The 15,239-nt window shown below is 40.6% G+C and overlaps 1 protein-coding gene across 1 annotated transcript in view; it reads left to right on the forward strand.

The window, feature by feature from the left end:
* MDN1 (midasin AAA ATPase 1) overlaps positions 1-15,239 on the forward strand; it is a 154,869-nt gene that overhangs the window by 72,268 nt on the left and 67,362 nt on the right. The window contains exons 35-45 of the mRNA XM_060168184.1: positions 58-255; positions 1,752-1,960; positions 2,736-2,858; positions 4,745-4,942; positions 5,988-6,095; positions 6,456-6,644; positions 8,887-8,976; positions 9,072-9,335; positions 9,485-9,746; positions 13,160-13,319; positions 14,654-14,770. Coding sequence (XP_060024167.1) covers positions 58-255; positions 1,752-1,960; positions 2,736-2,858; positions 4,745-4,942; positions 5,988-6,095; positions 6,456-6,644; positions 8,887-8,976; positions 9,072-9,335; positions 9,485-9,746; positions 13,160-13,319; positions 14,654-14,770 — 1,918 coding nt within the window. The remainder of the gene's footprint in view (positions 1-57; positions 256-1,751; positions 1,961-2,735; positions 2,859-4,744; positions 4,943-5,987; positions 6,096-6,455; positions 6,645-8,886; positions 8,977-9,071; positions 9,336-9,484; positions 9,747-13,159; positions 13,320-14,653; positions 14,771-15,239) is intronic.

Genomic DNA, 15,239 nt, shown 5'->3' on the forward strand with positions numbered 1-15,239 from the left:
GTGGTTGTGAAGCTGGGTGCCCTGCTGTTGTTTGATGGACCGATCCTCTTCCTTTAGGGGTAACTTCATCTGGGTTTGGTACGGCTCTCTTGGCTCGCAAAGAATGTCTGAAATTCCTAATCAAGAAACTTTCCAAGGTCGTCCGACTTACAGAAAGTCAGAAAAACGAATTGAAGATTTATGACAGACTCAAAGCCAAAGAATTCACTGCGATAGATAACCTTTGGGGAATTCATCCATTTTTTATACCAAGGGGTAAGAATGATTTTAAATAAATAAGATTCTCTTCTTGTGGTTTACAAATACTTGACCTTTATTGTGACTTTTAACTTTACTATATCATGATTACTTTTGTCTGAGTTAGAATCTGACTTGGTGTAATCATAATTGTATGAGTGGTTAAAAAATATATAACAGGCATATAAAAATAGAAAATACAGTCTTTAATACATGAGTAAATTGTCCCATAAAAATGCATTTATATGTTTATTATTTGGTGCTCAAAACAAGACCTTTCCTATAGTGGTAATTCAGCCCATAATGTTTCAACTATAAAACTTTATCACCTTTTACAAAAACAGTTTTGTGAACCCTTGAGGGCAGGTGTCACTCATCTTCCTGTCCCTGGCATCTGCCACATAGCCTAGCAGTCATAGGCATTCAGAGAATGTCTGCTGAGTTGAGTGAATGGATGAATAAATGAGTGATTAAATAGGAAATGCAGGTGGATTTCAGTTCTAATCCTTGCTCTTATTAGGTTGCCTTTGTCAAATATTTAAATGAGGCAGTTATATTAGGTATCTTTCCAGGGCACTCTGGACTTTTCGGATCGTTGCTTCTCTAGCAGAGTCATCTATTTCTTGTCCCTTCTTTCCTCTCTGTGTCAAGAATTGTTGAGTGCTTGGAATGTGTAGAGGTGCAGTGGCAGTTAGCGGGGGTTCAGTGGTGAACTAAACCAGCCCAAATTCTGGGCTGAATGGAACATTGCCCCTTTCCCTCTCCCTCTTCAACAGTACTGTCTTCATCCCTGATGGGGTTCCCCCGTGATCTAACCATTAGGTCCCTTCCCCAAGCCATCATGGTAGTATTCAGTTCTCTCGTGTAGGAGCTGTGTGCTCGTGGCCTGGGACTGGGGTGGTCCTTGCTTCTGCTTCCGTAGCTGAGGTAATAAATGTTTTCTTAGCCCCACTGCCTCCAAACTGATGTACCAACAGCTTCTGCCAGGAGACATAGTGGCATAAATATTAAGCCCTCTAAGACTGTTATTAGTCCTGCACTTCAGCTGTATTATGGGTTAAGGATGCATCCTGAATTGTCTTGGTGGCCTAAAAACCTTGGATGAAATTGTTTATATGGGCTTATATACCAAGCTTCCACTTGACTTTTAGGAAAATACAAGTATAAGGTAAATTGTACAAGTACATGTAGTAGTAATTCCAGGTGTAGGTTGTGAAAGGAAAGAAGTATGCTTGCAGTTTCGACCTATATGAGTATGTATAGATGTAGGTGTAGGAAGTGCCGAGATCTGTGTAGTAGGCACAGTTGAAGAAAGTATGCTGCTGGCTCTTCCTGGAAAGCATTTCATGGACCCAAAAGTGAGGAAATATCAAAATAGGGCTAAGCGTTTTCACCACAGATGGTACTTTACTGACTGACAGTCTACTTGGTGGATTCTTTTAATCTCCAGTTGATATATATGTATGATTTGGTGATGTCCAGCTTATATGTGGCTTTTCTTTTCTCCACTTCAGGACCTGTCTTGCACAGGAATAATATCGCCGACTATGCACTCAGTGCGGGCACCACAGCTATGAATGCCCAGAGGCTCTTAAGAGCTACAAAACTGAACAAACCTATCCTCTTGGAAGGCTCCCCTGGTGTGGGCAAGACAAGCTTGGTGGGAGCCTTAGCCAAGGCTTCAGGCAACACACTTGTCCGAATCAACTTGTCAGAGCAGACGGTAAGCTTAAGTCATGCTACAGCTGATGGGGGTAGGTGTAGGGAGTAATGTTTTTATCTATTTTTTGTTTGTTTTGGTTTTTGTTTTTTTTTGTGGTACGCAGGCCCCTCACTGTTGTGGCCTTTCCCGTTGCGGAGCACAGGCTCCGGATGCGCAGGCTCAGCGGCCATGGCTCACGAGCCCAGCCGCTCCGCGGCATGTGGGATCTTCCCGGACTGGGGCACGAACCCATGTCCCCTGCTTCGGCAGGCGGACTCTCAACCACTGCGCCACCAGGGAAACCCTGTAATTCTCTTTTGAGAGGGAATCACTCATTTCAGTTTTTATTGTAATACAGCCTCTCTATTTTTGTCCTTTCTAAAAATATTAATTACAGATAAAATGACCCTTTAAACAATCTTATGAAAATATGGGACAGAGATGACAAATTAAATAATCTCCTGGGATGGGGTCTGGGAGGAGGGCCTGGGCATTGTTTTTGGTGTGTGTGGTTTTGTTTTTTAAGGTCACCAATTTATTTCCGAGTACATCCAATGTTGAGAACTATTGATCTAGAGCTCCAGTTGATAGATGCTTAGACTATTGTGATGATAAGATGCTTGGGGCATATCTGGGCTCCTGGTAAAGAGTTCTGGGATTGATTAGTTCTCTCTTGGGGGTAAGACTAAAAAGTGGTACAAGGCCTAAGTATTTACCATTTTACGTTTGGGGTCTTGGGATCTAGTTCATTTTCTGTGTAATGTTGGCTTTTCTCCATTTCTTCCTCCTCTCAAAGGACATCACAGACCTGTTTGGAGCAGATCTACCTGTTGAAGGTGGCAAGGGAGGAGAGTTTGCCTGGCGCGATGGCCCCTTGCTGGCAGCCTTGAAGGCAGGCCATTGGATTGTGTTGGATGAGGTGAGAGGACGGCCCATTGTGCCAACGTGGGACTACAAGTGTGAGAAATGGGGGTGGGGGCAGAACTTTTCGAGGCTTGAGGGCATTTCACAATGGATGATCATGCTCTTGGCTAGTAAAGGCAAATTCTCTGATGAAAAGAATCCTCCGTGGTCTCCTTTATGAATAAGAAAAGTCACTTGTCAGAAAGCATATACAGAACTCCCCCCATGTATAGGGTTGGCCAGAAAGTTCGTTTGGGTTTTCCCGTAGCATCTTACGGAAAACCAAATGAACTTTTTGGCCAACCCAATATAACCTACAAACTCTCCTACTTTCGTGAGCTAGCCTCCAGAAAAAGTGCCTCTTCACTAGTTTTATGCTCTAGTCGCTGGCAGGCTTGCTGTATTTGTATTTATTTTCAGAGATAAACGTAGTTTACAAATAGTGCCAACCACCTCATTTCAGCAGAGAGGCTGGGGAAATTTATAGTAGGAAGAGACATAGAAAAATGGTGAGAAAATGGTCAATGTTATATGTGCACATGGGATAAATTAATGACCAGAAAAACAGAGCACATCATGTGATATGTGATAAGTGTCGAATCTCTGTGACTGACAGGTAGCTAGAGAGATATGGAGAAGTGAGGCACAAAATAAAAAAAATGAAGGTTGTGGCCAAAGGGTTTGAGTTAGTTTGGGATGTGCAATGTCAGTTCCGGAAAAGGTGAGCAAGTAGTTGTGTAGCTTAAATGATTTGAGTGATGAAAGTGCCACAGATGACTTTTGACACAGACCCCGGCAGGTTCCCTAGATTCAGACCCCCCTTGCGTCTGCAGTAAGGGGGATGGATTCCTTTTCTGCTGAGCTGCTTCCTAATTACCAGATATTAAAGAGAAGGAGGGTTTTGGTTTTTGTTTTATTCCCCCCAGATTTTTTTGAAAAAGATATGTGATAGAATAATCATCAGCCAGGAAAAAAAGAGTGCCTTGTTTCAAAGCTAGAAGACTACTGACCATAGTCATATTTTGTGGAAATGCACGTAGGGACTGCAAGGCATTCTGGCCTTGCAGTCACACATAAGAGCAGCTTTTAGAACTTGACCCGTATGTGGGTATATAGCAGAGTTTGTGTTTTGAGTGCTTATGTAAGCATGACACTTGAAATTCTAATATAGTCTGATTTTTGGCCCATTTGCATTTTACTGATTCACATTTCACAGTTGAATTTTTTTTCCATGTTACCTAAAAACCACCCATGCTTCACATCCCTGAGCTCTGAACTTAGCATCTGAGGACCTCCATTCAGCTCTTTTCATTTCTGGCGCTCGCACAAATCCTCGTGTTTGTTCTTGTTGTTCACAAAACTGTTGGCATAGTTAGATCTACTTTATGTAGTTTATATCATGACTTTGAAGCCCATTTGGAGAGTTTATTCAGTATTTGAGCTGGGAAGGATGTTTATTTAAGTATGTAAAGAGCTATCTTACTTCACCTTAAAAAAATCCCAGAGCGAAAGTGAGATATCTTTGTATTGGAAAGTTTCTTTTGTAAGCTATGATTTATAAAGTAGGTTAATATAGGAGCAGATAATGGATACAGTTTTATTTTTGAGACTAATTTAACTGCTTTAAAAAATTTTAACCTACATACTCAGTTTACTTAAAATTATTATTACTTATTATTTACTTATTATTGCTATTTTATACATCCCCAATTTTTCTAACATATATATGAAATAATAGGATGAGTACACATCAGTTCAGCTTGAGAAGCAGAGTGTTACCAATGTTGTTTGAACTCCTTCCCCCTTGAGGATAAGACTACTTTTTGTGCATATTATTCTTTTGCTTTTTGTAGCAGCTATACAGCATATAAAATAAGTATATGCTCTTTCTTCTCCAAATAGCTTAACCTGGCTTCGCAGTCAGTCTTGGAAGGACTCAATGCTTGTTTTGACCACCGAGGAGAAATCTATATTCCTGAGTTAGGAATGAGCTTTCAAGTGCTGCATGAGAAGACGAAGATTTTTGGTTGTCAAAATCCTTTTAGACAAGGAGGCGGAAGGAAGGGCTTGCCCAGGTCTTTCCTAAATAGGTTTACTCAGGTAAGATTTGCTGTTGCCCCAGAAACCAAAGGTGGTGTCAGGGGCAATAATACTGCTGACACATAGCTATGAGGGTGCCCACTATGAGAATGAGACAGGCTCAGTGTAATGATCTGCTTCTCGATTTCATATCTTTATATGTTGGATATCAATGTGACTGATTCCCATAATCACTTCTCTCCTGCTGCGAATCCTTTGTCTTAGGTCTCAGAGGACCTGGTATGTTATCAGTTGGAGGAAAGTAAGATGACCACCGTCTTGAGGATTCTATTACTGTGCTCAGAGATTAAGGCCAATCTTTGACCTTTTCAGGTGTATTTGTGATCTGTTAGAACATTAAAAGATTATTTTATAATGAAAATGCATTTAAATCTAAGTAAAATAAAGTATAAAAAACTACCATGAAGAAGAAAAAATCCAGTATTCTCCATACCAAAGTCAACCACTATTAATAGTTGGTATCTTTTCTTATCACCTTTATTCTCATTAGCAGCAGAAGGTGTGTGTGTATGTACATATAGGCTTACATGTTTTAACATCTTTTTTCAAAGTTTGGCTAATGTAGTGGCTTGGAAATGCTTCTAGATGTTAGCTTTCTTTTATGCCCCATCCCTTGATAATTAAGAATTTACTGAGTATCTTTTAAGAAATTTATTATGAAAAATTTCAAACATATTGAAAAGTTGATCAAATTTTAAAATGAATGCTCATATACCTACCATCTGGATTTTTCAGAGCATTTTACATAATATATAGGAAGCTAAAATTACAAATATACTTAAAAAAATTACTTGCATGTCTTTCTCTAATTCACTAGAATGAAGCTAACAAGAAAACCCTCTTTTGCTCTATATTTCAAAGATTTTATATAATTCCGTATCCTAAAAATGCAAGAAAAGAAATTTCTATAACTGAAATATATATATTACTGAGGTATTACTACTTTGGTGTTAAATAAAAATTTTACGTAAGTCACAGTAGTCATTTCTGGTGTTTGGTAAAGAGAAACGATGTCATTTTTTCATGTTATTTTTGGATTTTCTAGGTCTTTGTGGATCCCCTTACAGTAATAGACATGGAGTTCATTGCCAGTACTCTGTTTCCAGCCATTGACAAAAGTATTGTTAAAAAAATGGTTGCTTTCAACAACCAAGTAAGTACCTACGTGTATTATTTGTTCTTTGTTTTTCTGATTTTCTCACTTTCTCAACATGGAACACTAAATTACCAGTCTCCGTAACTAAGATAAATCACATAGACTTCTAAAAGTTTCTAGTGGAAGGCAAGCTACTCATTTGAGGGTTACAGTAATTCAGTTCTGTTGCATGTATCATTGTCAATGCTTACAGGGTATTCCTGGCATTGAGAAGTCTGGATTGGGAGAAGGAGACATCTGAATCAAGCCTCTTAGTCTCTGTTTTGGATTATGTATGCATTCACGGTACACTGATAGTACTTAATGCAGTGCCTAGCAGTGGTACATGCTTTCCCAGTAAGGGTATTTTCTTTTTAGATTGATCACGAAGTGACTGTCGAGAAGAAATGGGGACAAATAGGAGGACCCTGGGAATTCAACCTCCGGGACCTTTTCCGCTGGTGTCAGTTGATGCTAGTTGACCAGTCCCCTGGTTGTTACGATCCTGGTCAGCATGTGTTTTTGGTCTATGGTGAAAGAATGAGAACCAAGGAAGATAAAGAAAAGGTGAGTTTCATACTTGCTCTTTGCATTTCTTTCCATCTGTAAGTTGATTTCTTCCTGAGGGACAGAAGGGGGGTGTACTCATTAACAATACCAAACCCAGTAAAGCTGCTTGGAAATTTAGAAGTTACGAGAAGAAACTAAGCATTCATCTGTCTCAGAGTCTCATAGTGTAGTTTGCTTTGGAGGACACAGTTTGCTTATCCATCTAAAGCCCCATGATTGCAGACCTACTTTAACAGTATTGCCCTCCATTAATAAAGGCTTGGTCTTTATCACCTTTCCAGGCACAAAAGTGAGAAGCAGGAGGAGACAGGTGATAACCAGTAGAAGAGGAGGGCTTTCTACTTTTAAATAAATGTCAAATTGCAAAGTATTTTATCTAGAAAAGATAAATAGATGAAAAGAGAGAGGAAATTCTGTATCTAAATGGAAGTAAAAATATCCCTTTGTAAGTAGAAAACACCACCAGAATTTCCAACTTAGTAAACCAATAATGTGTGCATTGCTTTGTGGTATTTCAAGTCCAGTTCATGGAAAATTCACAACAGTTGCAGGTGGGAGGTGCTGTCATGACCTCTTACAGATGAAGATCCAAGGCTCAGTCATGGAATCTCAGTGCAGCAAGTGGCAGAGCCTGCTCTCTAGCACAGACCTTTCCACTTTGCCTGCTATTCCTTCTGCTGTATCACAGTTGTTTACAAACAAAGTAACTTACAGATTCATGTGAGTTAGAAACAGTAACCTCCTTACTGACCTGAAGATGTGGCTGCCCATGGCACAAGTGACTTTCACACACTTTGATTCTGCTACTAAGAGCACAGATCCCCTTTTATGTGGCATCCAGAGTCTAGCCCAGTGTTAACAACTCATTTATTACATGCAGATGGCTTTCAGTATATTAGGACAAGATGTTCAGTTAGTTTTTTTTTCTTCACAAATTTTAATTCACATATCATCAGCTAGTATTTTAATTTCTTCATCCACTTGCTGGTTACAGTATATTAACTGTGGCAGGACTGGCCAGTGTTGGGTAATTGATGTTGGTCAGATGATGAGTCACTGTAGGGTGTGGAAGGTTTCTATCACTCCTGCAATTCATTTGCTGTAGTTGACTACATGTTTTCTGAGGGGGGGGGAAAGCTAAGTAAAGTAATAATAGAAGAAGAGAGGCTATAAAAGTATTTGTAATTTTAACTCTGGTATAATATCAGGGAGAGGAGATGATCTGCTGTAGAGTGGGATCTAAGGTCAGAAATCGCCTGGACCAAGGAGTAGGTGGTGGGAGCATTTTCTTCTGTGCTGCTTTTAGGCTTTTACTCAGTGTTTGATACTCATTATGATTTTATCTTTTTTGTTTTTATTTTCTGACTTCAGTCCAGTATACATTGATGAGTATGAATATTGCTGCTTTGTTAGAAACGCACAACTTGTTGTAAATATTTTGGGTGGCTGGAATCTTTGTGGCTGCTATGGGCTAAATTAGTGTTTTTTACACACCCTTATCTTTTCCCCTCCCCAGCTCCTCTTAGATTAAAAAAAAAAAAAAGTGCAAAAATGAAGTACAGTTAACAGGAAGTTTTTAACAGTATTGCTGCTAAGGAAGGGTTAAGTGACTAAATAATCAGTCAGAGAAATTACTTTGCTTGTCCTCTCTACATAAATATTTAGAAGGGTAACAGTGATTTTGGAGTCAGACAGGCTTAGATTTGAAATCAGTTACCAACCGTGGGCAATCATGTAACTCTCATGAATCCCCTAATCCATATCTATAAAATGGAAATGGAAATACCTATTTTGCACGGGTATTAGGATCAGAAATAATCTATTAAAGCACCCAATATAATGTTTGGCACATGGTAGGTACTCAGGAAACAGTCACTGTTCTTCATAAACTTCATGTTTCTCTTCTCTTCTACCTCTAGGTGGTATCTTGAATGACGAAAGCAAATTCATTTTTCATCTTAAGATTTACCATAGTTTCTATGGCTTTAATTTATGGTATATTCTCACTGGAATCTCAAAATAATTTGAGATTATGTGATTACTCTTAAGCTTCAGTTTACTTTCATTCTGAAGAATTAAATGCAATCTATCCTTTTTATAAGAAAATTCAAAAAGATAAGGACTCAGAATATTGTCATTCTCCTATTGTGTTCATGTTTACTAGTATTCATTCTAGAAGGTTTGGCTCAGAATTTGGTGGAGTGATTTGTGTTTTGATTGTATCATCTTCTTCCTTTAGGTCATTGCTGTATTCAAGGATGTGTTTAATTCAAATTCTAACCCGTACCTGGGAACCAGACTGTTTCACATCACTCCCTGTGATGTTCAGGTGAGGAGAGGAGGATAATCCTCTTTCAGTTTTCTATGGCTTCTGCTCCCACTCGCAGGCACACTTGTGAAAACTCACCGGCATGTCTTTTTCAGCTGGGCTACTCAGTGCTTTCCCGTGGCAGCTACGTTCCTCTCCCGACTCGCCGGCCCCTGTTGCTCCTGCACCAGTCTTTACAGTCTCTGGAGTCAGTTATGAAGTGTGTACAAATGAGCTGGATGGTCATCCTCGTGGGGCCAGCCTCAGTGGGCAAGACCAGCTTGGTTCAGCTCCTGGCACACCTTACTGGTCACACTTTAAAGATCATGGCCATGAACAGTGCAATGGACACTTCGGAGCTTCTGGGTGGATTTGAGCAGGTAACTGATCTGCCGCTGCATTTTCAGGCAGAACACAATAAACCGTGTGGTCTGGCTGGTGGTCTTCTGTGTTGGTGGTAGCTACAGTAGCAGTGTTCTTTGATCCTGGCCATGGGCTGTGCTTGGTTCACGTGCTCTGGAAATTGCAGGTTGATCTCATCCGGCCGTGGAGGCAGCTCCTTGAGAAGGTGGAGGGCACTGTCAGGACCCTGGTAAGAGACAGCCTCCTCGTCAGTGCTGACGATGCAGAAGTAGTGCTGCGAGCCTGGAGTCATTTCCTTCTGACGTATAAACCCAAGTGTCTTGGAGAAGGTGGTAAAGGTGTCACGATGGAGATTGTCAGCAAGCTGGAAGCAGTGTTACTGCTTATGCAGAGACTCAACAATAAAATCAACTCATACTCCAAGGCAGGTATGTGTGCTTGGGTGTGTGTATCAGACACTTACCATTAGTGTCCACCCACAGGTAATATATTTGTAAATGCAATGCCCATAATTTTTAAAATGAATTTAATGATTATTAACAATCAAAATTTGGAAATCTTTGTCCTAGGAAATAAAATGAAGCTGATGTAAAGTATTTAGAATTGGTGATCCTAAACAGAAAGCAGGAAAGAAATTGGTTACTGAGTTTGATTTATTCTGTGTGTAATCAACCACCGTGACTTGTGTGTAAATTTGGTTTTATTTTTTGTTGGCCTGTTTTTTAAACCTGTTAATAACTTCTCAAGAAATCGAGTATTTCAAACTGAAGAACAGAAGTCTAAATTGATAGCTAGGAATCTATTTTGTATAGAAGGTGGAGGAAATTCCTCAGTTAACCTGGAAATATACAACTCTCATCTTGTAGTGCAGCTTTTTGGATGGTAATGAGCATGCCTTTAGGGGAGAATTGATTAAAGGTTAAGGCCTGTCACTAAGGTTGTCTTCCTTTCCAAAACCTGCTCTTAACTGTTTATTCCTCAGTTATTCCTTGGGAATAGTTGATTCCTTAGGGGTGAAGAAATGAGACTCCCCTCTTCCCACTGTGTCAACATTGTATCCATAGCTGTGGGTCAGATAGTTTACTTTCTTAGTTAAGACAGTGATTTCAATGTTGTTTTGATCTGTCATTTTCCAATTCAAGCTCACCATTTGAATTTGAAATTCTTTACTCATTCATTCAAATTAATTATTAGATATGTTAATGAAGTCGTACATCACTTTATATATTTTTAAAAGATAGGTATTGTAAAACTCACCATTGAGGTTTGAATTCCTACTGAGTGGTGGACACTATGTTAAATATGTTTACTTTTAACCCTCACAACACCACCATATTACAAGGAAAAATGAACCCCATTTTATACAGGAGGAAATGGATGCTCACAGAGGTAAAATAACCTGCCCAATGCCTTCTTGCTACCAAGTGGTTAGGCTAGGTTTGGGCTCCAGTCCTCTCTGACTTCAAAGCCTGGAATCTGGTGTGTATGGATTTCTTTCATAAGTCTGTTAAAATGTAAATATCTAGGGAAGTTCTCACAGCCCATTCTCAATACTGAGCTTTTTTTTTTTTTTAATTTATATATTTATTTTGCTGCATCAGGTCTTAGTTGTGGCATGTGGGATCTTTCGTTGTGGTGCGGGCTCTTCGTTGTGGCGCACGGGCTCTAGAGCGCTCTGGCTCGGTAGCTGCAGTGCACGGGCCTAGTTACCCTGCAGCATGTGGGATCTTAGTTCCCCGACCATGGGTTGAACCCATGTCCCTCGCATTGGAAGGCAGATTCTTAACCACTGGACTGCCAGGGAAATCCCAATACTGCTTTTTATTTAGGATTGACTTTCATATTGAGTAATTCATTTCTTAGGGATATTGATAGAGTGAAAGAGGCTGGGTCTAAAACAGTTTGTCTGCTACTATTTTACTTTTGGTTAAAAATGTCTTTTCTTCTTAACTTTATATCTTTTAATGTCCCTATGATGAACATGTATGACTTTTAAAATCTATTCTAGTTTCATATTTTATCTTAAATCTTTGTACATATTGAGCATATATATAATAGCTCTATTAACATCAGAATGCAGCCCTCAGGGACTTAAAGCAAGAAGATATCTAGGATTTTTTATTAGATTCTGGGCATTTTGAATTTAAGTTGCTAAGTGCTGCATTTTGTTTTTTTGAGGTTTTCTTTGGGGGGAATAAGGCAGTTGAGTTGCTTATGGATCATTTTTATCTTTTCAAGCTTGCACTTAAGCTGTTTAAGGTCAAGTCCGGAGTAACCTTTACTGTAGGGTTAAATTAGCCCCACTCTTGAGGCATGGCCCTATGGCATCTCTACTGAAGGTCCTATGTGTTCTGTGGAGTCTCTTTGCTTTGACTGGTGGGAACTGGAGTGTTGTTCAGCCCCGTGTGAACTCTGAGAATTGTTCAGCTCACAGCTCCCCGATAACTGTCCTTTCCTTGGAAGTTTTTGCTCATGCTTGTGGAGTTTCAGCCTTCACGTGCACGTGTAGATTATTATTGAGCCAAAGACTCCAGGAGCCCTCATCTGGATTTCTGGAGCCATCCCTTTGAGTAACTCTTGCCGTTTGAGCACCCTGCCCCTCATTCTAGTTGCTCTAGCCTCCCTGAATTCAAGTCTGACCTCAGGTCATTGAGGCCTTGGAATCTGTTTGAGTTTCCCCTCCCCACTTTGCAGTCTAGAAGTTGCTTCCAGGCAGAAAGCTGGCCATTATAGGACCTCCTTCCCTCAGGTATCACAGTCCTGTACTGTTTTCCCAACATCGGAAAGCAGCTGTTTCATGTATTTTACCAGTTTTCTAATCGCTAAACACTGGGAGGTTAAGTCTCAACCTTACTATTCCTTCATGGCTAGAAGCAGAAATCCAACATGTATTACCTTATGATATGAAAAAGGGTCAGGAAACAATTTCTTCTCTTTCTTTTTTAAAAAAATTATTTTATAGGAGTATAGTTGATTTACAATGTGGTGTTTCAGTTGTATAGCAAAATGATTCAGTTATATATGTACATATATTCATTCTTTTTTAGATTCTTTTCTCATATAGGTTATCACAGAATATTGAGTAGAGTTCCCTATGCTATACAGTAGGTCCTTGTTGGTTATCTGTCTTATATAAGGAAACAATTTCTAATAAGATCAATTGAAAAAATTCTGGGAAAGGACTATCTAAACTATGAAGCAAATAAATACCGGTTGTTACTGTATATGATATGGTCATTACAAAGGATGCCCTGTTTAATGACACTGATTGCATTGTGCTGACTTAACAGCACTTTAGCATAAATGCAGTAATAGGTGGAAGACATTATCCTTCCGCATTTGAAAAATTAAAACACATAAAGATAATTTCCCTTCTCCATCACCCTTGAGTCAACTTTATCTAGCCATTCATTCAGAAAGCCATTAAGTATTTTCTATCCCCAAACCTAATTTTCCTACTTGTTTTGTAAAAACAAAAACGAAAATCTTTTTGTTTACCCTATTATGAAACTTTAAAGAACTGGGCCAGAAGTTTCCAGGCTTCTTTTAATAAACTCTTATTAGTTTTTTGTTTTATTTGTTTGTTTGTTTGTTGTTGTTGTTTGCGGTACGCAGGCCTCTCACTGCTGTGGCCTCTCCCGTTGCGGAGCGCAGGCTCAGCGGCCATCGCTCACGGGCCCAGCCGCTCCGCGGCATGTGGGATCTTCCCGGACCAGGGCACGAACCCGTGTCCCCTGCATCGGCAGGCGGACTCTCAACCACTGCTCCACCAGGGAAGCCCTATTTGTTTGTTTTTGATTGCCCTGGTTTGAAATTAAATACTGTGGCTGTGACGTTTCAGAGTTTGCCAAACTCGTGGAAGAGTTCCGAAGCTTTGGTGTGAAGCTTATGCAGTCAGCCAGTGGCCGAAGCTGTGGCACGTTCGAATGGGTTGACAGCATGTTGGTTCGGGCCCTGAAGTCTGGAGATTGGCTTTTGATGGACAATGTTAACTTCTGCAAGTAAGGACCTTCTATTCAATCATGAGTGGGTCTGATTGAAATTTGAGATATGCTTGTCAAAGTAGAAACCCAGGTGGAAGCTCTGGTTTTGTTTTTCCTCCCTTCCTTCCTTCTTTCCTCCCTCCCTCCCTCCCTCCCTCTTCATTGGTGTGCGCAGTTGTTGCAGTGCGCGGGCTTCTCATTGCGGTGGCTTCTCTTGTTGCTGAACACGGGCTCAGTAGTTGTGGCTTGCAGGCTCTAGAGCTCGGGCTCAGTAGTTGTGGCGCACGGGCTTAGTTGCTCCGCGGCATGTGGGATCTTCCTGGACCAGGGCTTGAATACGTGTCCCCTGCATTGGCAGGTGAATTCTCAACCACTGCGCCACCAGGGAATTCCAGCTCTGGCATTTTTTTTTTTCTTTTTTCTCAGCTCTGGCATTTTTAATCCACTGTTTTCTTAGCTAGAAACACATCCTCAGCTATATTCTATAGACTTCTCCCAGTGGTGAACAATGGTAGTTGGTTATTAGCTACGATATTTTAGTTCTAGCAGATAGTTTTGAGCTGAACCGAAGGCTAACAAAATTGGATTACTTCTCCAACTAACATCCTTTGAGTCACACCTTTGTATTTAATATCAGAAAGCTTCCTTTTGTTAGGGTTTTTTTTTCTTTTCTTTCTTTTTTTTTTTTTTTTGCCACGCCACGCAGTTTGTGGTATTTTAGTTTCCTGACCAGGGATTGAACCCCAGCCCACGGCAGTGAAAACGCTGAGTCCTAACCACTGGACTGCCAGGGAATTCCCTGTTAGGGTCATTCTTAAGTACAGATTTTTGAAATGGAGGGTCTGACACAGGGCAGACATTTAGTGAATGTGCATTCAGTGTATACCACTTGATTCTAAAGTAAGGAAAAGGGCAAGTGTAAGACTATTCTGCCTGTACAGTGAGCATAATACAGGTCAGGTGATGGGCTTTTCTACCTGGAGCATTTTCAGTATGTTTCAAATTACAATCCAGTTACCTTTAAATGAATTTGATAATATTGGGAAGTGGGGGAGAGGGAAGAGGAAAGAGAAGACAGTTTTATTAGTTCAGGGAACTTTCTATCATTTTCCTTGATTTATTCAACAAACATTTTGTATATTTACTGTGTATGAATCACTGGGCTGTGTGCCTTGGGGAGTGAAAACGGGCATTGGTAGGAAAAGAGATCTTGGAAGAATCACAGTTCTGTACGGGGACGTGATCTGTGCTGAAGGGAAGACATGGGTCAGGGCGCAGTGAGAGGCCTGAGCCAGGGCAGCAGTCAGTGTGGCACGCCAGCCTGTCCCCCATTTGGATTCTCTCTATTGCAGCCCGTCGGTGCTGGATCGTTTGAATGCTTTGCTGGAACCTGGAGGTGTCCTCACTGTTAGTGAGAGAGGAATCATCGATGGATCCGCTCCCACCATAACACCAAATCCCAATTTCAGGTATTTATGCCTCTTAAGTTTGTGCCTCAGAATCTGACAGCCTTGATGTCAGAGGTGACCATTCATCAGGGCCACCTTACAGATCGTATTTGTACACTCAGTCATGAGCATGTTCATACATTCATTGATTTCACAAATATTTACTGAGGCTCTGCCATTTGCCAGGTGCTGGTGTGCTTTGGGGGGCACAGCAGTAAATAAGAAAGATGAGGTCCCTGCCTTGGGTTGGTGGTGAAGGCTGGAAGCAGGGAGACCAGTTACAAGCCTTTTGCAGTTCAGGTGAGAGACGATAGCTTAGACTAGGGCTGTCAGATCAGTGGGACTTGCTCATGGGCTTGTGGGTTAAGAAAAGGAGGAAGCAAAGATGGCATCTAAGGTTTTGGCTTGAGTAATTGGGTAAAGGGGTGCCATTCATTGAGAAAGGGGAGACTGGCAAAGGAGCAGGTTTGGGGTGGGGAGGGTCAGCTGC

This window comes from Lagenorhynchus albirostris, chromosome 12 (assembly GCF_949774975.1).
Source record: "Lagenorhynchus albirostris chromosome 12, mLagAlb1.1, whole genome shotgun sequence".
NCBI classification, from domain to species: Eukaryota; Metazoa; Chordata; class Mammalia; order Artiodactyla; family Delphinidae; genus Lagenorhynchus; species Lagenorhynchus albirostris.